The sequence below is a fragment of the Mugil cephalus genome, chromosome 4, assembly GCF_022458985.1.
Source record: "Mugil cephalus isolate CIBA_MC_2020 chromosome 4, CIBA_Mcephalus_1.1, whole genome shotgun sequence".
NCBI classification, from domain to species: domain Eukaryota; kingdom Metazoa; phylum Chordata; class Actinopteri; order Mugiliformes; family Mugilidae; genus Mugil; species Mugil cephalus.
In genome coordinates, this window is record NC_061773.1 from 20,953,384 (window position 1) to 20,974,700 (window position 21,317).

The 21,317-nt window shown below is 44.2% G+C and overlaps 4 protein-coding genes across 5 annotated transcripts; 3 read left to right on the forward strand and 1 right to left on the reverse strand.

The window, feature by feature from the left end:
• Positions 1 to 6,612: 6,612 nt before the first annotated feature.
• Positions 6,613 to 8,512, reverse strand: mafbb (v-maf avian musculoaponeurotic fibrosarcoma oncogene homolog Bb). The gene has a single exon (XM_047584088.1). The coding sequence runs from the start codon at positions 8,174 to 8,176 to the stop codon at positions 7,202 to 7,204; it is 975 nt and encodes a 324-aa protein (XP_047440044.1). The 5' UTR covers positions 8,177 to 8,512; the 3' UTR covers positions 6,613 to 7,201.
• A 794-nt stretch (positions 8,513 to 9,306) lies between these two features.
• si:dkeyp-97e7.9 (DEP domain-containing mTOR-interacting protein) lies at positions 9,307 to 12,909 on the forward strand. The gene is made up of 9 exons (XM_047583571.1): positions 9,307 to 10,442; positions 10,564 to 10,742; positions 10,866 to 10,989; positions 11,161 to 11,339; positions 11,488 to 11,700; positions 11,786 to 11,920; positions 12,033 to 12,103; positions 12,297 to 12,401; positions 12,492 to 12,909. The coding sequence occupies exons 1-9, from the start codon at positions 10,360 to 10,362 to the stop codon at positions 12,615 to 12,617; spliced, it is 1,215 nt and encodes a 404-aa protein (XP_047439527.1). The 5' UTR covers positions 9,307 to 10,359; the 3' UTR covers positions 12,618 to 12,909.
• A 122-nt stretch (positions 12,910 to 13,031) lies between these two features.
• On the forward strand, positions 13,032 to 17,216 carry adnpa (activity-dependent neuroprotector homeobox a). Its single transcript, XM_047583570.1, has 4 exons — positions 13,032 to 13,373; positions 13,905 to 14,017; positions 14,257 to 14,349; positions 14,451 to 17,216. Exons 2-4 carry the CDS (start codon positions 13,910 to 13,912, stop codon positions 16,767 to 16,769), a joined length of 2,520 nt encoding a protein of 839 aa, XP_047439526.1. The 5' UTR covers positions 13,032 to 13,373; positions 13,905 to 13,909; the 3' UTR covers positions 16,770 to 17,216.
• Positions 17,217 to 18,095: 879 nt separating this feature from the next.
• On the forward strand, positions 18,096 to 20,889 carry LOC125007337 (bcl-2-like protein 1). 2 transcript variants are annotated; one of them, XM_047584085.1, is made up of 4 exons: positions 18,096 to 18,252; positions 18,854 to 19,501; positions 19,752 to 19,894; positions 20,209 to 20,889. In XM_047584085.1, exons 2-3 carry the CDS (start codon positions 18,986 to 18,988, stop codon positions 19,890 to 19,892), a joined length of 657 nt encoding a protein of 218 aa, XP_047440041.1. In that variant the 5' UTR covers positions 18,096 to 18,252; positions 18,854 to 18,985; the 3' UTR covers positions 19,893 to 19,894; positions 20,209 to 20,889. The 2 variants fall into 2 exon arrangements, with proteins under 2 accessions (XP_047440041.1, XP_047440042.1); XM_047584086.1 differs by having other exon boundaries at positions 20,225 to 20,889.
• Positions 20,890 to 21,317: the final 428 nt, after the last annotated feature.

A 21,317-nucleotide genomic window follows, 5' to 3' on the forward strand; every position in this document is an offset into this window, starting at 1 on the left:
GAAGCAGGAACTACTAAAACTGGGTTAAGAACTGTCCAACGCATTATTAAAAACTGGAAGGATAGTGTGGAATCAAGTGAGGCAGATGAAGCACCTATCATGCCTAGTTTCTACTGTACCAGCCTGTGGGGGCAGCGCTATGATCTGGTGTTGCTGCAGTTGCTCAGGTCTAGGTTCAGCGACATTATGCCCAAAGAATGAATGAAGAATTAGCCGAATATACTGAATGACCACGTTATTACATCAACAGATTTTTTCTTCCCCGATATCACGGGCAAATTCCAAGATGACAATGCCAGAGTAAATCAGACTCTAACTGTGAAAGAGTGGTTCAGGGGACCATGAGACAACATTTTCACACATGGATTGGCCACCACAGAGTCCAGACCTCGACCCCATTGAGAATCTTTGGGATGTGCTGGAGGAGGATTTGCACAGCATTCAGACTCCCCCATCATCAATACAAGACGACTACAGAAGCTTATCAAAACAACGTGTGCCGCAATCAAAGCTTAAGGTGGTCCCAGCAGCGCACGCCGACAGTCGTGCCCCGCTCAGGATGATTTCTCATCTGGCACCCTCACGGCGCAGACACTGTAATGTGACTCTACTCTAAACATGGACGTACAGGCATTATGCTCCCTAAACACCGACGTGCTATCGTTAGCGTGTCGACATGAGCTCAAAGTCGAGGCACTTCTGCGTCTTAGCTTAGTTTAGTGCAGCCACACGCAGACGCTCGCGTTGCGACAGAGTCCAAATCAATTTCCTTTTACACGGGATCGAATGGTTAAAGCAGTTCAGCATCAGTTCGAGACACATGTCTGTGAACACAGTGTAGCACTTCGCTTAAAAGTCCTTGCGGCTAAAAACTCCCTAAAAGAAGAGTGAATACTTCCCTATAATATATGCTAAGTGTCACTCCATATTAGAGGGATCTGTAAACCGTCTGCTTACAGGTTTGATATATTAATATTAAGCTAGCGATGTTACAGTTGTTGTGTTTACACAGATTCTGCTTCCCCCGATTCACACAAATAGGTTGATAATTACATTTACTGCGCATATCTCAGTTTATGACTTGTCAGTAGCAATGAGATTTTTATTTCTGCTTGCAGTCGAAGGTGGAAGAGTCAGATTTATGTTACTGCTGTTTATCTCTTTGCCTTGAAAGTACGCTCCGAGTGGGAATTATATCACGCCCTCAATAAACTTTGTTGTTGACTTGCAACCTTTCATTTAATTTTTTCGAGAAGTTACGGTTTCTTCTTTCCTTCTTCCATTAAAGAACTCAGAACAAAGTACTTCCTGTATCTTGGCCACAAAAAGAAACAACAAGTACATGGGTTCACTGTAGGATAAAGGCCTGCCTACCCTTAAATAGATCCCTTATAAGCTCAGCGTCGGCCAATCTTGAGCCTCTCTCTCTCCCTGACAGTCTGACCGCAGCGCGCAGTCGGCTGTTCCTCGGTTATTTTAGCGGAGGCTTAACATTGAACGCGATGACAAAGACGGCCAAAGAATCAAAGAATGGGTGTGTGAACGGTCTTCTGCCAAGTCCTCCAGCTGCACAGTGGGATACTGTGGCGCTAAAATCAGCTGGGAGAAAAAAATTATAAGGCTTCAAATGCAGCAGGGGTGCTTCTGAGTAACATGAGGGAAGAGTTATGACACAAGGAAGATGATAACATGACACATTAGTGGGAGAGTGACACACCCAATTCCAAGGAGGCCTGTTAGACTTCACCAAACTGAATGACACCGCTGCCATACTCTCATGTCAGCAACACCCGCAGAAACTAGCGAAGGAGGGTGTTGAATGGTGCATGTGACGGCTGTAAAAATCAGTTTGAAAGCCTTTCACCTGATCATATCTACTTCCCCAGTTATTTGTGATTCTGTGCTCTTACGACGTGTTAAGAAAATGTTTTACATAATTTGATGTGTCCACTCTGTCAGCCACCGCTCATTTAAACTCGCCGTGACATAATCTCAAATGATCACTCCTACGCATACATGTCTGACCTTCTTGTCTTTCCTTTCCTGACAGATGCGAGAGCTGTGTATTTTTTCTCATCTTCCCCAAAAACTGATACAAGCACGTTACAATGCGGTCCCCGGGGGCTGGAACTGCTCTCCAGGTTGTGTTAAACGCTAACATTACCGACTGGTGTCTGGGCCCCGAGTTGACCCTTAATCAGCGAGGCTTTGTCAACAGCAACAGAGAGCAACAATTACCTCCCTCCTATAGATAGGTAGGTTTTGCACTGTGGTCTGGGGGCTGCGGACAGGAAAGGGGCTGTCAGAAGGGGGGGTGGGGGTGGGGGGCCTGACTTAACCTCTGGGGCTTGTGTTTCTACTGTGCACTAATGGACGCCTGTCATCGTTACGGACAGAAACAGGAGGGCGTCTGCCAGCTGCATGACCCCCATAAAAAAGAACAGGAAATCCTAGCAGAGAATGAAAGGGAAAGACTCGTCTCCTCTTCTCTTCTCTCCTCTCCTCTCCTCTCCTCTCTTTCTTATTTATACTGCAAACCTGCCGCGTCACAACGGCCATGAAATCACAGAGGGTTTCGTGTCCCCAAAGCTGGAGAGAAAGCTGAGGCGTTTGGGATCGTTGCGACGTACATGAAATGACAACTCGTTTTCACGTCAGCTGCTCACTTCGTTTACCCTCGCTGTGCATTCCTGTGCGCACTCTCCGTTTTCCTCCTCATTTAACAGGCTTTTACAGCGGTTCTGTCACACCGGGAGCAACGTGTATAATTATTACATACAGTGGATCACCCTTTGCTCTGTAACCAAAGTCCAGGGTCTGTAATATGGCAGGACTTTGTCACACTTCTCTCGGTGATGTCCACTGAAACGTGACAAGGACTTTATCAGAGGGCCTTCCAATCAGATCCCTGGGAGTTCGCGGACAAACACGCTGAACACAACGTCCCCAGGAAGTCAGATTCCTTATTACAGCCACTAAGATAGCGAGACAAGCTTTATTGTAGTTCTGGGGCTACACATTAATCCACTCTGTCGGTTCCTCCGGTGCCTGTCATGTGATTGCTTTAGTCATTACCAGGAGTATAATCATAATTACTGTGGAATCTTTCAGGATGTGGCAATAGCGAAAAATGCTGTCATAATCTGTGCAGGAGCAGAGGCAATAAGCGGGGGAAAAGATTAATTTCTCTCGAAAACAAAAATCAATTATTGTCACGATCACGTTTTTCCAAAAAATAAATAAAAATGTGCAAGAGTGCACACGGACGCACGGAAATGTGCATTTTGCGCACACATGTCTGTGTATGTGTGCGAGTGCCACGTCCATGGAGACGCCTGTGTGCGTGTGTGATCGCTGCATGATTCACAGTGTCACAACCGTGCGCAGAAAGGACTGGACATCCTGAGCGGAAACCACAGCCACCGAAGCTGCGTTTTCCTGCGACATACAACCCAACACTCTCACAAAGAGTCACTTGACTGGACCCTCATATAGGAAGTGAAAGAGGAAGCCACTCGTCCATCCTGTCCTCCATCCCAATCTCTGCTCTGCACTTCACGTGAAGTCGCTCTTACAGGCCGTCACCGAGTATGAGACCTAGCTGTTGCAAAACAGCGGTGGAAGAACTGGCTGGGGCTGGAAATGGTTTGCTGTTGGGGTGGGGGTGGGGGGGGTCAAACGTCTGGTCAGTTGACATTTAACCCTCATGCGTGATTAGTTACAATCATGATGAGTGTGAATGAGTAAGAATTCGGCGACTGATCAGCGGCGCTCGCCTGAAACAAAAGAATATTTGCTCAGCTGATTAAATAATTGCGACAAAAACATCCTTGTCATATCTAATCTCCAACGGTCAGTCAGGAGCTCTTCAACTACAGTGTTTAGACAGTCGAGCTGGACCAAACCAACACTGTCAAGGGGAGATGGGTATGATATCACAGATGGAAGCGGTAAGTGATGTTTGACTGAGGGCTCGTTTGGCCTGGCCTTCCCTCATGGCTCGAGGCCTCTGGCTGTGTTCATTGGTGTTAGTGTACGTAGCCTGGCAGCCTGCATTCCTCTGCCTCTCTCCACACAATGGTGAGTATCTGCAGCATTCCTCTGTCTGTGTCCGTTGTCTGAGACGCAGCCAGGCCTTGGCAAACCCCACCATCCAGCCAAGAGGTTGGCACCCGGTCCAACTGATTCTAATGAACACGTTTGAGTGTTTCCACTGATCGCTAGCCTTTCTGGGGGAATTATTCTACGGGTTATAGATATATTTATACATGGACATGTTGTCTGTAAAATAAAATAAAATTAAAAAAATTAAAAATAATATATGAGACGACGGTCATGCCTTTTTAACCCGCATCGTCGTCTCATCCTGACTTTTCTCCACGCTCCTTCTCTCGGCCTGCTTTTTTAAAAACGCAAGCGTGTACTATTCTAAACCGTCCTCACCGCCTCTTTATCCTTCTCCAGCTATTTTGCTTTCTCTCTTGTTCTGATGCCACAGCCGTGCAGACACCTTTCCCTCCTGCTGACTCAGTAGCCAGCCTCAGGCGCTGTGGGCTCGGGGTGTTGGTGGCGGGTAGGAGGAAGGGGAGGGGGTGGGGGAAGTGCGAGGCTCCCACATCAGGCCCACCAGCCTATCACATGCGAGGGAAAAGAGCTGGCTAATCGTTTCTACAATGGCACCCTGCACACTGTCACACAGCACCACAAACCGCTCTCCTAGCCAACACTTCTACTGTATTATTCCACTGTTGCTTAGAAATCCACATGTGATGTATGTGCAGACGCACAGCCGCGCACAAAGACACGTTTGAGAAAACCACACCTAGTAAAAGACTTCAGTGTGCGCGGCGTGAGGTACATGCAAATGTACGTTTTCGCAAAAACCCTGCTCTTAATTTTCTCTAGTGTTGTGCAAACGTGTTTACACATACAAAATTAATTACTCTAAACGTTAAATTATTTTGTCCTCTACACATTTTTAACCTTTTACCTCATTATGAAATGTACAGTTGACATTGTGTAACTTAAAATAATACTGACTTGTACAAAAAAAATGTATTGAACAACGCATTTAATTAAAGTAACTGAATTATTTTTCCCCATGTAAATTGGTGGCGAGTTGTATTTTTCGAACCGTCATCTGAGCAGGTTTACTGTTAATGAATACGTTTACAATAAAGGGAACCACCAATACGGAAGATTTCAAAATTTAGCTGTGTCTATAAATGTAGCCTCAAGCCATATATGACACCCCCGGTTAATTACAGATTCCCAGCTGCAGTACAATACTGAAGAGCATTATTTAGAGCCGTAATCATATGGTTATTTTCTCCTGTGTCACTGACGTTCTCAAAAACCTACATCGCAGACTCCCGGCGCAGCGGGTCGACCTTCAGGGCTCTGGCCTGTTTTTTAGGAGGAAAGTTCTTTTGCACCTGTGGTGTGACTTTAGAGCTGCTTTCCCTCAACAGAGGGGACGGGGTCACAACTGTCAGGGGTCACAACATGAAAAGAGAACCTGGTTTCCAGGCTAAGGCGAGGCGCCATTAACCGAGCCACCTGCCCGGCTAAACTCTCGCGAAGGAGAGAACCATGACAAAGTCTCCTCCGACTGTAATAAAAAAAAAAAAAAAAAGAAAAGAAGGTATTTTGCACACAGGGCATCACAAAGGTTATAAACTGGATTTACAATGTGACCACTTATCACACATTATCACGCTGGCCTTGGAACTATTACGGTCGTCCAAATATTATTCTAGTCTCGAGCCGAGAGTGATCTGTGTTCAGGAAATTTGCTTGAGGATTTTAAAAAAACATCATGTGAACAAAAAGGAAAAAAAAAAAACCTTCGGAGTCGGCCAAAGGAGCGCGGAACAGTGTGCTGTGGTTGTTGTTTCTCTCTTCCTCTGTTAATGAATGCAGAGGTGATCTGTTTGTCTGAGGAAGAGAGCAGAGGGGAAGCCTGATTTCCACTCCATTTTATCTGTGCCCAACAGCCCCTGCCAGTTAGCCCCATGTGCTTTCACATGCTGGGGTCCCACAGGAAGCAGCACTCCACGAAGGGCAAAGGTCAGGGAAGGAGAGAGCGCCACTCGTCCTTTCATTCACCACTGAACTTACTGATAAACAACACCGTGATTGCCCCTCTTCTAGATTTCATAACGCAATTAAAGTGGCCTTCTTAAAACGTACACCATGCGTCTGGGTGATTTTTAAATTTTATTGGATCATAATGTAATTATGGAGGACGACTTTATAGAAGTGACAATATTTCTTTGCTTAAGTAGTAATTATAACTACACTGTGCACGAATAAATCCATTTGCTTTTGTATTTATGCACCCTATGGACTAACTAACACACCACTGTACCCTAGCTTTTACATATTACGTTGGATTTACCTCGTTTAATTTGGCTGGACAAATAAAAGCATTTGTCTCCTTTTCGACTGAGTATACGATTCTTAAAAAATGTTGGACTAAACCCCAACTACAACTAACTACCAAGGTTTAAAAAAAAAAAAAAAAAAAAAAGCACTGCATGTTAAGCATATGTTTCACTGTATGGGCAGTTTTTGCGCAGGATAGCACTTTGTCAGCAGATCAGACACATGTTTAAAAAGTCACAATAGATTTATTGATCCTTGTTAAATGAAAAAAACATGAGATGGAAAAACAATTTGCATATTTTTTTTTTTTTGCATAATTGTATATTATCTTAAAAAGAAAAGCAAATAAGGAACACATCTGTCCAGCAGAATCAACTACATAAAAATAAAACACAAGTGGAATTGCTAGCATCATTCTTTTCAGTGTGTTTTCTATTTTAAGGAAGCATGAACACAAAATATAATTTCAGCTACAGAAAACTAAGCAAAGCAGAATCACCAAAATGAGAGTAGAGCAGTAACTGAATAAAAGGATTAAAGTTGTGTACTCATAAAAGCAAATATCCTCAAGTGTGTCCTTTCAGATAAAATACAGATATGCTTGTATAAAATAAAAACATCTCATACATGTCCTGCATGCATGCTTCATTGCATTTTTTTTCCATTCGTAAATTGTTCTATCTATTACAATTATTTGAGTCGAGTCCTTATGCCCGGGACTATTTGAAACTCCGTGGGGTTGTGTGTTAAATAGCAAGGCGAGCATGAATGCCTCCACATGGAAAAGAACCAGTCCTGTAGAAAATCAACAAACTCACATCAAGTACTCGGGCGAGGAAGGGTTGTCACTGGTGGACCCAGTTTCGTGGTAACAGTTTGCACCGGACAATTTCTCGCATTTAAGTTTGTAGGCGTCCCTCTCCCGCATCAGTCTGTTGAGTTCGTGTTTCAGCTGCTCGACCTGTGACACCAGGCTCGTCTTTTCGTGCTCTAAAATGTGTTTCTGCTGGACGCGCTTGTAGCGGCAGGACTGCGCGTAACCTCTGTTTTTCAGGGTCCGCCGCTTCTGCTTCAGGCGCATCACTTCGTCCTTGCTTAGGCCTCTGAGAAGCCGGTTGAGCTCCCTCACGGACATGGACACCAGCTGGTCGTCGGAGAAGTGCATGTCGGCGTTGGATCGCCGGTCGTGGCGGCTGTGCTGCTGCTGGAGGTGGTGGTGCGCGCCGGCGACCTGCTCCGGGGACTGAGGCGACGAGCCTCCCATGTCGTCTTTCAGATAGGAGTCTTGGCAGTGGCTGTTGGGGATACCTTGCATGTCGGGGTGACCCGGAAGGCCCGGGTAGTGCTGAACAGGTTCACCCAGGTGCCCGTACCCTTCGTAGTCTGACTGGAAAGGTGGCGGGTGGTGGCCGTGGGGCGCAGATGGGTGTCCCTGCTGCGCCGTGGCTCCGATGAGGGCCTCCACTGCGTCTTCGGGTGTCAGGCCAAACGCTTGTGGGTACATTTGCTGAGGGTAGCCTACGTTGCCGGAGACCCAGAACTGCTCGCCACCGGGATTATTTCTCTGCTCGTTCGGATTGAGATTTGGCGACGAGGGTACCGAGTTGCAAGGTGTGCTGCCAGGGGTGGAGGAGACGGAGTCTGGTCTCTGGAGCTGGCTGCAGAGACCGGTGAAGGAGCGATCCAGCCCCTGCATCGTCTCTTTCTTGACGCCGAACTTCATCAAGTCAAAGTCGTTCACGAAATCCATGGAGCTTTTCTGCAAATGCGAGTGCGCCTCGGCGGTCATATTAAACGGCAAGCTGGTCTCTTCAAAGAGCTCCAAATGTCCACTGATATTTCATGCAGTCAATAAAATCGCACTCACTTGGAAAAAAAAACCTGGAAGTACTTCCAAACTTTGATGTCAGCTCACAAGGGGGGAAAAAATCACACACTTGGAAAAAAAAATTCTGCAAAACGACCTGCCACTTTTCAAACTCTTTAGCTACAGGGTTGCGATTCTGCACCGTGCAGCTTGTTTGGCTTCGGGAGCCACAAACTAAAAGTGCGCTGCTGCCAAAGGACTGGACACACTTCTGCCTGTTCAGGAGAAGCGCACTTTCTTCATAGCGCTGCATTGGCATGATGTCACGCCTCCAGACTACACCTCCACGCTGCTCTCCAATCGAAACACACTCAAGAGGACTATTTGCATAAAAGCTGCTATGAGTCGCCCCCACCACACCCCACCCCGAGCTATCCGTGACAACCATTTGACCAAAACCTATACACGTCTGCACAGCGGCACGTATTCCCCTCTGAAAACATTTTTTTTTAGCCGTTTGAATTTTCTTCTATTTACATTCAGCCCGATGTACCCCACTTCACTTTAAGATTTAGTGTGTGTGTGTGTGTATACACATATATATACATAAATATAGACATAGACTTGTTTAGTATCAATAAACACATGGGGAAACTAAACTATTTGCGTATTTCAGATGTATATTGATATACCTGAAACCACGTAAAGGCATTAACTTTTAGCATTAACTTGGTGAATATTGGTTTTTAATAAGTGCTGAATTGGTGATTGTTTATTAATTAACACAGCCTAATATCACACAAACGACAAAAAGGCTGCAAAACTATTCATCTACTCATATTCTGTGGCGCTCCTTGTTTGGTACACAGGTAAATAGTGACACCTTGTGGCCAATGTACTCACACTGCAGGAGTCACATCATTACCCAGGGTTCGTGTTTTATAGGTGAATGTACAATTGCGACTTTATTCCCAGTTACATAAGTCAACAGTTTTTGTTGTTTTGGTTGATTTTGTTTTTGGGACTTGGGGTTTCCCAAGTTACTCAACTATGAATGATCAGTCTGTAGGGTTGTGAAATGCGGATACATAGTTTATATGAAATTTCTCTGAAGCTAGATTCGATCCGGTAACAGGTCAGCATCAACTCTGACACAGTGAACCACTGGGTGTCCAGAAGTGGTGCAACAGCACAGGACATCGAAGGGTTAAGCAATGTCCCTGTCCTAAAGTGACTCTGTTCATGCAGCGCTCACCCCAAAGACAGTGAAAGCTTCACTGGCAAGATAAGAGGACTCAAGCCAAAATCAACAGAAATCGCCATCCGAGAACAGTCAGGCATTGTTTCAGTTCGTTTTATTTGCGGGACACAGAGTGACTGAGCAGGGATTTCTCAGAGACACATGATAGGATTTATGACAGTAGAGGGAGGGCGATGGCATGTGGTATAGCCACTGCTGGTGCTAGGATGCTAACAGCCAACGTGATACATACCCAAAAATAATCAAGACAAAGATTTACACATCATCAACAGCCTCACTTTTATAGAATACATGATATGAAACGCTTACAATCTCCACCATTCACACAGCTGCTTTACAGCTATAAATAAAGGTCATTTGAGGTCTGCTCAGCGGCACGGGTTTGCTAGAGGATCCAACTTGCAGGAAGAGCTGCCTGGGAGGAAGAACTCTATTATCTCCCAGGGGCCAGTTTGCACGACATGTATCATCATCCACTACAAACTGCTACTGTACTGCTACTAGCACGTTTTTCTAGTTTTATGTTGCCATTCGATTCCCTTTATAATGTGACCTAATTCAGGTTTATCAAATGCTAATTGGCTGACACACAACCTCCTGTCTCTTTGGAAAATGACCCCAGATATTCCTACTTTTCTTTCCTTTTCCCTTTTCGTTCTGCCGATATTAAAATAATCAAAAATTCATTCAATTCATCCAACAGAACAACTAATGAGAGTGTAAGTATAAGTAAAGAAGCACATTAAAGCGCGAGTGTCTCTGTCACTCTTTCTTTCTGTATACACAACATTTATCCCACATGGCTGGGAGGGCCTGTGTGTTTCAATGACTATTTTGTAAACACATTAAGGGGCCATAACTAAGAGTGAGCTTCACTTACTTTCTGAGTCCGCAGATAACAAACATGGAGCGAACAAATAGCGTTAGGAGAAAAACGATGGCTCGACAGCATAAGACTGAGGTCATGATCGCGGGAGAACAGCTCAGGTACGAAGGAACCGGGTGTGAGGTGGTGGGAAATGACTGTTGGCGTAGAACATGCTTAATGTCAGGCACGTGAGTAATGTGAAACTTTAAGGCTTATGGCTGGTTTGGACACTACTTCAAGGTTGAGGCTTCACGATGGGAAGTTAATTAAGGAGAGACGCTACCACCTGCGCACCTATCCGAACTGCTTTGTGGCACAGGAGCTTATCGATTGGCTCGTGAGCCACAAGGAAGCCGCAGATCGAGTGACTGCTGTGTGTCTCATGCAGCACCTCATGGACCACGACATTGTTCACCACGGTAAGAAGCAAGGCACCAAGGAGAGCAACCGGCAAGAGACTGAAAACAAAAAGTGGCACTGTAGCTTTTAGGACTCATTTTAAACTACATGCTGCATTTTTTTTTATTATTTATTTTTTTTAGTCTGTGACAAGAGGCTTGTTTTCAAGGATGCCAAACTGCTGTACCGTTTCCGCAAAGATGATGGCACATTTCCCTTCAACAGAGAGGTGAAAATCTTCATGCGAGGACAGCGGCTGTATGAACAGTAAGAGCTGTTGTGTTCACACTGGAAGTCTGTTGACTGTCAATTATACTGTAACATGACCAATAAACACACACAGACGTAATATAAATAACAAATAACCGAATGGTCCCACATGTTTCTTTGAGTTACGTGCAATGTATGAGAAACCTGATCTGTGGTTTTCACCTTCAGTCTCATTGCGGACAAGAACTCCATCCTACAGCTGAGAGAGGAGCACGGTGTGACATATCAGCGCTCCTTCCCCGGCTGCCAGTTCATTGACTGGCTCCTTCAGAACGGCGAGGCGGAGAGCAGGCGTCGGGGACTCGAGCTGTGCCGTGCGTTGCAGGAACATGGCATCATTCAGCACGGTGAGAGGAGCCCTCGTTTGCCCTTTCGCGTAACCCTTTTAGTGACTACCAGCAGCAGACGGCCACCCGGGACTTTTGCAATCGGGAGCAAATGCACTTCAATCTAAAACACGTTCCACTCTTGTTTTATGCTCTCTCCCACCATTAGTGGCAAAAAAGCATGATTTCTTCGACAGCGGCCTACTCTATCAGTTCTGCATCAACTTTCGGCGGCGCAGACGTCTTTCTGAGCTGTTAAATGAAAGTGAGCAAGGCAATGATGAGAGCGTGGTGGCACCAGCACAAGATGACAACCACCCCGACAGTCCATTCGTTCTGCGCAAAACCCCACACCAGGAGAACAACGCTGCTTTCCAGTCCGGTAATTGCGGTCTGCAACTTTCGCTTGCAGTTTTTGTGTGAATACTTATAACTGAATAATAACTTTGCCACCGGTCTAATAACAGTGGGCTCTAGTCAAGACCTGAAACAAGTTACCAGTGGACGTCGAGGCAGCTTGAATTCCCTTCAGCTTCACTCTGCTGGATTTCCACCTCTTCAAATTACCTCAACCTCAGTGGTGAGATTCAATCCGAAATCAGGCGAGTTAATAATCTGACAAATTTTTCAAAATGTCAATAAAGCTTTTGTGTGTATTAGTCCTCGGGCCTACTTGTATAATATATGTTAAATTACAATTTATTGGTTTTACAGTCCTTAAAAGAAATGTAACGTGTGAAGAGTTACTGGCACCTGGTGCGCCCTTCATCAAAAGAGTGTTGACGGTGAGTTATGAAAATGCTGGACTGATTAACCTAACATATATGTCCTCGCTAACATTTAACAGTATGGATTCAGTGTAACCTGACAGTCACAGACGGTGTGAAAGTAGCTCACATTAGAAACAAGCTCTGCACATTACGTTTTAATTGTAAACAAAATAAATGAAATCCTTAAGTTATCTCACCGTGATCCAAGGTGATTGGAGACGCCCTGGGCTGGGGCTTTGTCGTCAGAGGATGTCGTCCCTGTTATGTGCAGGCAGTTGACCCTGGGAGCCCCGCAGCAGCCGCCGGAGTTAAGGTTTCACAGATTTAAATCCGATGTTGTAAACATCAACATTTTTAACACCTACAAGCAAATACACCTGATATATGCCATACTTCTCTTTAGGTGCAGCAGTTTGTGTGCCAGGTGAATGGACAGTGTGTGCTTTACCTGAACTACAAGACCGTCTCCAGACTAGTGATGACTGGACCTCGCACAGTTGTGCTGGAAGTTATGGAGCCACTAGAATGAAAACATAATAAAGTCAAATTGTTGTTTTGAGCACTGTTGTATTTGCTAGAGTTGAATATAAGTTATTTTAAGTTATTTGCATTATATAATATGACCAGAGATCATGTGCTCTGTAGAAAACAAAAGATGGATCCCACATGGTAAATTGTACCTAGGTTGTTTATATAAGTTATTGATTGCAACAAGAGTAAGAAGGCTAATGTGCAAAGGCACATAGCCTGATGTGTTTTCATTCATTTGATTTCCATTTGAACAATAAACTGTAGTGTTTCATCACTGGAAATAAATGGTTATTTTGATCACAATGAACCCAAACTTAGGGTCATTCCCGCCGCTGTCCTGCCACTGCTGCTCCCTACAACCACTTCCGTCTTTTTGTGGTCGCCATTTTGGATTGAGAGCTGTTCACTTTGAATATATAGCGTTAGCTCGCAAGAAGCTGGCCTGGCCACCGGTGCACAGTACAGAGACACCCCGAGGGCTCTAGGTGGTCCTGGCATTCACCACTGTCTGGGTGTGCTGCTTACATGAACTGTACACCACTGTGTTCAGTCCCTCCCCCGCAAAGCTAGCAGCTGCTGCTACGAAGAAGAAGCAGATGTGCCAGCTAGCTGGCTAGTTAGTTAGCTTAGCTGGTTAGCTGGGAGTGGGTGAGCATCAGGACGCACCGGACATCTCCATCAATCTGCACGTCCCGACCTGCCAAGATAGCTCATTTGTTAATGTCACAAAGCCAGTCTCCAGACGCATAATCAGGTTAGTACAAAGCATTGTTTGAATTCATACGTGAAAAGAAAAAAAAAACATCTCGCTAGCCGGCCATGTATCGTTAGCTTTTGTGCTAAGTAGGTGACCAAGCCGACAAGACACAGCTAATTTTGGCTGATGCATGAATGCTTCCGTGTAACGCCAACAACATGCAGAGTCTCAAAGTCGGTGAACATGCGTGCGATAGTTTTAGGTCACGGATGTGCCTTGTGGTTGAGGGTTTCTGGTCAAACCAGCGCTCAGTCAGAAGGAGGAGGGCTAAATGAAGCAAAGGACAGAAACAGCACCGACTAAAGCTGTAAACACAGATAACGATTTTATAACTTTATGTGTGGGCAGTGATTTATTGAATGTAGGCTGTTCAAAGGGTGTGCCATCCCCTATGAAGTCAGCCTGTTGTGGTGTCGATGATTGGATGACCGTGTTAATTTACAAGGCACCACCTTAAGGGAAGGAGAATAGTCTGGCTGTGGTTTGTCTGAAGAAGAAACAAACCAAAGCGTGTTTTGTCTTTGTCAGGAGAGATGTATCAGCTCCCAGTGAACAACCTTACAAGAATCAGAAGAGCCAGGAAACAGGTGAAAATAGCACTTGGAGACATTGGACTGGAGTTCTGCAAGGAGGCAGCAGAGGTGAGTGTGTTGTGGTGAGTTGCATGCGTTGTCCAATAGGCACTCAACATTAAATTGTGAACCCTCACTTACAGCCGACCTAACAGATGATTATTATTTGTTTCAAAACGCACTTGTAATCATGTTGTAATCACGTGCAATTTATGTCACATGTGAAGGGGAAAGCAGCTTAACCCTATCCTGACCATATTGCCAGATTGTTTACACATATGTCTCAGTCTTGTTTATTCTGTCCACAGGAGTTCAAAGAGTTTTGCCCAAATGATCAGTTTGTAAAAGGAAGTCTCTGCCTTGATATCTGCACATGGGATCCATCATACTCTAAAACACAGGTAAATCTTACTGATGTGTGAAAGCCTTTTTTTAAAAAAATCTTCTGTGCAAATCTCTGTGTTTTTCTTAATGCCACTTTATTTTCCCTGATGTCTTTTAGGAATATCGATCAAAGCCATTTTGCTGCTCAGAGTGCCCATTTTCTTCCAAATACTACTCAGGCTACAAGAACCATTTCCGTAATGTACACAGGAAACTCTTTGACAGTAAAATCCTGATCAACTGTCCGTACTGTGCATTCACTGCAAGCAAGAGAACTTTGGAGACGCACGTTAAAATATTCCACATACCCAGGTCTGCACGGAACAATTATGGGGGCTCTCTGGGAACTGTGGTGGCAAAGGACAATAAAGCCTATCTCGATAGAGCTAGACAGGGCAATGGTGTGGAGAAGGCAATGTACTTTTGCAAAAAATGCACGTTCCGAGACACTCTCTATAATGTCGTGAGAAGGCACATCTACCGAGAACATTTTCAGCATATTGTCTCGCCATATCTCGGTATGGTTTCTGAATCCTCCGTCAAAAATGGTGCTAATTCTGTCAATGGCAACAATATCCTCTGTAAAAGATGCCAGTTTTCTACTCGGAGCTACGAGGCTTTGGTGCAGCATGTCATAGAGTACCACGAGCGCATTGGTGCCCAAGTGACAACCATGATAGGACATGCTAATGTTATTATCTCCAGGCCTCAGCCCTTACCAGTCATGTCTCAGAAAGCTCCTATGATTTCCAGGGGACAGACGCTCAGAAACGAACCAATGGCACAGTCAGTAATCGGTTATTTAAAGCCAGTGGGCCCTGTTGTTAAAAATCAGTCCTCGCTCACAGCCAGTCAGTTGCGCATGAAGGTTCCTAGCAACAGCACTGTGCCTGAAAATTCTGGTGTTAACACTGCCCAAACGCAGAAGTGGAAGATATGTACAGTTTGCAATGAGCTTTTTCCTGAAAACCTTTATAGCGCTCATTTTGAGAGTGCACACAAGGCAAAAAAAGTGTGGGCACTGGCCAAGTACATCATGAAAATCCACAATTTCACCAGCAAGTGTTTGCTTTGCAACCGCTATCTTCCCAGTGATACACTGCTTAACCACATGCTAATCCATGGCTTAACCTGTCCCCAGTGCCACTCTGCTTTTCACAATGTTGAAAAAATGATGGAGCATACATCTCAGGCTCACCCTGAAGAGTTTGTTGGACCACCAGGTGCATCACCTCTAACATTTGACCTCACCATTAAACAAGATAAGTCCAGTAACGTTCAGCTCGCTGTTCTCACTTTTAACATGAAGGAACCTGTCAATGGTCAAGATCAGGCTGCATCTGCTCAGAATAGCGTTTCACCTCTTCTCAAGCTTTCTGCTCCCAGAACGATTCAGAAGAAAAGTGGTCCACTTGCTAAAAGTTTGCATTCAGAAATTCACAACAGTGATGTGGGGAAGACTGTATGTCCTCTGTGTTTCACCATCCTCAAAGGTCCAATCTCCGATGCTTTGTCCATGCATCTTAGGGAGCGACATCAAGTGCTCCAAACAATGCATCCTGTTGAAAAAAAGATGACGTACAAGTGCATTCACTGCTTAGGAGTGTACACCAGTAATATGGTAGCATCAACAATCACCCTGCATCTTGTGCAGTGCAGGGCTGTAGGTAGGAACCAGACAAATCAAGGCTTCAAGTCTGCTTTGACTCTCAACTCATCCGGGGCTGGCATTCTCAAGAGGCAACCACCAATGCAGGCCACACCCAACTTCAAGAAGATTAAATTAGAAAAGGCGTCCGGTAAAATTCCTGGCTCCACCATTGCAAATCAAGCCGAATCCGATGGCCTCGCCCTGGACCCTAGAAGCTATGAGCACAAGACATACGAAGCCAGGAAGGATTTCCTGACTGCCTACTTCAACCGACGGCCATACCTTTCTCCTCAGGAACAGGAGAAGCTGTCGGCAAGTCTGTGGTTGTGGAAATCTGACATTGCATGTCACTTTGCAGCCAAGCGCAAGATGTGTGAGGAACATTGTGAGACAAGGAAGTTGTCAGTGCTGCTTGGTTTTGACATGCAGGCTCTGAAGAAAGTTAAGCATGACTTAATTTTTGAGGAAACCAAGTTTGTCGGCCCCTCCACTGGCAGGCCCGGAGGCATCAAGTCTGCTATGCCAACCAAGCACCGAGCGAGACAAAACACTAACTCAAAACTCAACATGTGCACAGAGATTATTTCCATAGACTTGGACAGTGAACCAGAAACGGAGGATAAACCTGCTGAGAATGGAAATATCACAAACCAACATGAAAATGTAGAGTCCATGGAGCCGGTGGACCTGACGGATGAGACAAAACCTGCAGACAAGGATGGTCCTTCTAAGGAGGAGGGCTCTTTGCAAGATGGCAAAGCAAATGCCTGGATGACATTCTGTTAGATTCCTGCTATTAGTGTGCCTTGGTTAATTAACATTTCAGTTCTAAATGAGTGCATAAATTAAGGGAAGGAAATATAACTGACCTGTATAATTCCACATCACAAATATTTGGTCAGACTGCACAGGTCTCTAAAACTCCAGATGTTGACTTCCTAACCAATATTGGAATGAAGGAAAAAAAATGGAGCATAAAAATATGGTGTATGTAAGTAACATTGTATATATGTTAGCCATTGTTGGTTAGTTTCTTCATACAGTCCGTTATTCACTGTTTTAACTGTCACAGCATATATGAAATGCTTATACTTCCATATTTTTTTCTTCAACTGTGACAGAGACCTGTATGATATTGTCATTTCACATCTAGGAATTGTAGGATATGTTAATTGATTACGTACACGTTTTAATAAATATGTTTGTTTAATAAAAAGCATTTTATCGACAGCCCCTCTGTGCTAGTTATCCTTTGCGCCACATCTTCTGCACTAGATGCCGTCTTCAAACATTTTGTATGAAAAACGATGGAAAATGGAAAATGGATTTGTGGAGAGAGAAAGTAATTGAAGACCAGTCTACCCAGATAGGATTCAGTTAGTGGGAGGGGAAATGTTTTCACGGATAAACGATATTTTATAGATGGTGTTATACCACTGATTGATACATTTTCTAATGAAATCACAAAGTGTGAACAAGATTTCTTTGTAGCACCAAAGTATAATCAGCTTTAAGTGCAAGTGGGTTCAGGTAAAACGGCATTATTAAGACTAACATTGAATTTAGGGACTCTGTGGAGTCTTAAAAAGTCTAAAATTTGATCATCTCAATTTAAGGCCCTAAGAAGTCTTAAATACAAGCATATTTTGCATTATAGGACTTAAATTTAGTCTAATAAAGTCTTAAATCCTTAGTCCATTTATTACTGCTTTATTTGCAGTATGACTCCCTCTGGCGCTGACCTACTGTGTTTCTGATCCTCATTAGTGGAGCCCACCTCAGGGATGTCCTGAGTTGATAGTTGAATGACAATAAATTCAGTTTTGAAGTAATTCTGGGTCTCTGATTTTCCTTATTTTTTTGTACTTCGTGTAGGTCTTACATTTAACCCATAATTATCTAAAAAGGTCTTAAATTACTCTTGTTCAAAACTGCAGAAACCCTGATAGTAGACCGATTAATATATTCATTCATCAGATGCCGAGCCAGAAATGTGAACGTGGAAGTTACACAAAACATACAGATACATGCCCTACAATGCTTTTGTTGTCATACTGCGGACCTCCTCACTTCCGGGGTGTTTCGCTCCTTGATTGGTTCAGAATTGGAAGGGGGCGGGGCCGGAAACGCAATTGGCCAACCGCCAGCGTTTATCTGTGTCCAGGCCACAGAGTCTGAAGCTGCAAAAATGTCGCGTTTGCATTCACAGCAATATCTTTTATTAACTCCGTAGCTACATTCTCACCCGAAAAACATCCCAATAGCGGCGGTAAGTGTTACAGTCAGTAACGACGACCACACAGCAGCGCCTTGGAAGTAGTTTGTAGTTGTTTTCGGAGCGTTTCCTGTGACCAGTGTAGCAGCTAGTTAGCACACTATGCTAAAATAGATTGAACCTAACTGCGTTATATGTGGCTGGAGATGACAAGTTGGCATCTAGATGCACATATTTGGAATGAAACACATCGTTATGATTCAGTATTATTGCACTTTATGATGATACATTGGAAATGCTGCTAGTTGGCTAATGCTAGCTGTGCATTAGCTCATATCTAACGTTATTTTTCAGTGTTGCGTTTATTTTTAAATATCTGGGCATGTTTTTTGGTCCTTTTGTTTCCAGCTATGCGGTTGGGAAAGTTTGCATCGTCTTACACAACATCATTGTGTGTAAACACAGCAGACAAGTGTCTAAAGTCCTTGTGTAAATTTACTGCAGAAATCAGCAAAGATAAGGGGGATGAAAATGTCTCCAGAGTGGAAGGAGGACACATGTCAAGCAATCTTACTCTTGAGAGAAGGATATCCTGCATGGGCTGTAAAATGTTTAAAGGAAATTGTGTAACTGTGTCATCTCTGTGTTCTTTCAGGCTGCTGTTGGTAGCTGCAACATTAAGTGAAACCACTCTAATGTGATGGCTGACGGACTGGGAGGAATGGCTGAAGAAATCATGGCGTCTGATTAGGCTGGCTGTGTGTTTGAGGTTCACAGTGTAGAAATAATGTACAGCAACAGGGAGCTGGTCGAGTTCTTTATCAGCAACAGGCTGGCTCAGAGGAACTACCGAACCCATCTGCTGAGGCCGCAAGGTGCTGCTGGAAGGACCGAAGACGACAAGGCCACCTCGGAGGCCAGCAATGGTTTGCTGGTCAACAGCAGGGGTGTACAGCCCAGGACATCTTGTCCTCCAGGGGCTGGAGTAGAGGCTGTAAAATCAGCTCTTCGGGACTCTGCAAATGAGTTTGAACTTCTCTTCACACAAGCTTTTAGTGACCTCTCCTCACAGCTTGACATCACACCTGACACAGCCTACCACAGCTTTAAGAGCGTGATGGACGAGGTGTTCAAGAATGGAGTCAACTGGGGTCGTGTAGTGGGCCTGTTCGTCTTTGGCGGCGTACTTTGTGTTGAGTGCATTGAGAAGGATATGAGCGAGCTTGTTCCCCGCATCGCAGACTGGATGACCATGTACCTAGATGAAAACATCAGTGACTGGATTGAAAGCCAAGGAGGATGGGTAAGTCGCCGGGAGATGGAGATCAATATGCTATTACAGGCACCGTGACACTGTGGTGATGTGTAGATCCAATACAGATGTGCATCGATGTTGACTGTAATAAGCAGATTGGGTGTTAGCCATGGCAAGACTGACCCAATAGCTTCTTTGCAGCGTTATAATAAAATTGTAATTCATATGTGCTTTTGACACTGTTTGGAATGTAAATAGTTTTTAGTCATATTGTTTTTGTTTTGTTTTTTTATTTCAGGACTGCTTTGCTGAGCTTTTTGGGCAAGATGCCATGGCAGAAGCGAGGAGATCTCGAGAGACCGTGAGGAGATGGCTGCTAGTTGGAGTGGCGCTGCTAACAGGAGTGCTGGCTGGTGTGTTCATCGCTAAGAAGCTGTGAAGGTGCGGCATCCCATTCGTCACGACATATCCTGCGTAATGCTACGCCAATATGAATAAAACTAAATCGTTAATGTTTACATAAAAAGCCCAGTCTGCTTGTGCACTGACAGAATGTGGATAGGCTAAAGCAGTGTGTGGGAGTATCTATAATATGTAGCTTGGGGAGCTGTTAAACTTCTCACCCTGCTTCGTTCAATGTCTTTTTTTTATTTTTTTTTATTATTTTATTTTTTTTTTAAATGTGTGGTATTCCAATACGTTGAGATCACATGGAAGCTAATTATTTGATTGCAATAACATCCAAATGCAAAAAGTATTTTTGGCGGTTAGACGAAGATCCGAAGCGGCATCATGAGTCCCAGACAAAGGAAGGAGAAAGGGACAGGAGACAAGACGCTGGTCGTGTGGGTGCAGAGATAGCAGATGGCTGATTAAGACCTCGGATAAAGACCCCCCGGGACAACCCGGATACAGTAGAGATTGAAGAGGAGGAGGAAGGTTGCACGATAAACTGAAAGCAGAGTGACAGATTTACAGTGAACATAGACTTGGGACTGATTGGCTCAAAGCAGATCATTGGACAACAACAAGTTGATATTGAGAAAGAAGTGATTTTGACAGCTCGTGGTCGAGCAGACGAGACTAGAGCAGCAGGAATCGTCAATATTCACTGTACAAAAATATAGATCGAATGAAAAGATCTTCCCTAAGCTCTAATCCAGTTTTTGAAGAGACTCTCTCTCCAGACTGGATGTGCTTTAAATGAACCCGATAAGCTAAAAAAGACCGAAAAACAGATCGCAGCTGGTTTGGTGAGACTGCTTATTTTTTATTTTTTACTTTGTGTATTAAGGACCAATTTTTATGACTTACAAACTGACAGCTGACAGAATATATAAGTTATATTTCCTTTTCACTGTGTAATGCTCAGCTCCTTGTGTTGGCTGTGCTGGAGTTTAAGGCATGCTTAAAAAAAATAAATATATTTATGTTTTTCTCGCGTCTTTGTTTTCTTTGGTCGTATGGATTGTCCAAAAAAAAAAAAAAAAGCAAAGTGAAAGTATACATAAAACTATTTTCTCTATCCAACACACTGTATTATACTTACACTGATCAGCCACAACATCAAAGGCACGTATGGGTAAAGTGAATAACATGATTGATCTCATTACGGTCTAATACGGGTCGTGGCATTTATGAGGGTGTTACTTTAAGGTGTATCATCCCCTGAACATTGCTGCAGACCATGACATCATCATCCTGGTGTCAAGTGTTTCCCAGATGAACAACTCCTTTGCCCCCTGCCATCCAGCGGTGGATGAGTCACCGCGGACACATAAAAAACAAACTATTGATTCAAGAGTGTGTTCTGACACTTTGTTATCAGAACCAACATGAAAGTTTTCAGCAATCTCAGCTACAG

Excerpts from the sequence above, each read along its gene's own strand:
- LOC125007337 (XM_047584085.1), top strand. The coding sequence starts at position 18,986 with ATGTACAGCAACAGGGAGCTGGTCGAGTTCTTTATCAGCAACAGGCTG. Across the intron at positions 19,502-19,751 it reads TTGAAAGCCAAGGAGGATGG|GACTGCTTTGCTGAGCTTTT; the intron begins GTAAGTCGCCGG and ends TTTTTATTTCAG.
- mafbb (XM_047584088.1), bottom strand. The coding sequence starts at position 8,176 with ATGACCGCCGAGGCGCACTCGCATTTGCAGAAAAGCTCCATGGATTTC.
- adnpa (XM_047583570.1), top strand. The coding sequence starts at position 13,910 with ATGTATCAGCTCCCAGTGAACAACCTTACAAGAATCAGAAGAGCCAGG. Across the intron at positions 14,018-14,256 it reads TCTGCAAGGAGGCAGCAGAG|GAGTTCAAAGAGTTTTGCCC; the intron begins GTGAGTGTGTTG and ends TTCTGTCCACAG. Across the intron at positions 14,350-14,450 it reads CATCATACTCTAAAACACAG|GAATATCGATCAAAGCCATT; the intron begins GTAAATCTTACT and ends GATGTCTTTTAG.
- si:dkeyp-97e7.9 (XM_047583571.1), top strand. The coding sequence starts at position 10,360 with ATGGAGCGAACAAATAGCGTTAGGAGAAAAACGATGGCTCGACAGCAT. Across the intron at positions 10,743-10,865 it reads CCACGACATTGTTCACCACG|TCTGTGACAAGAGGCTTGTT; the intron begins GTAAGAAGCAAG and ends TATTTTTTTTAG. Across the intron at positions 10,990-11,160 it reads GGACAGCGGCTGTATGAACA|TCTCATTGCGGACAAGAACT; the intron begins GTAAGAGCTGTT and ends TTTCACCTTCAG.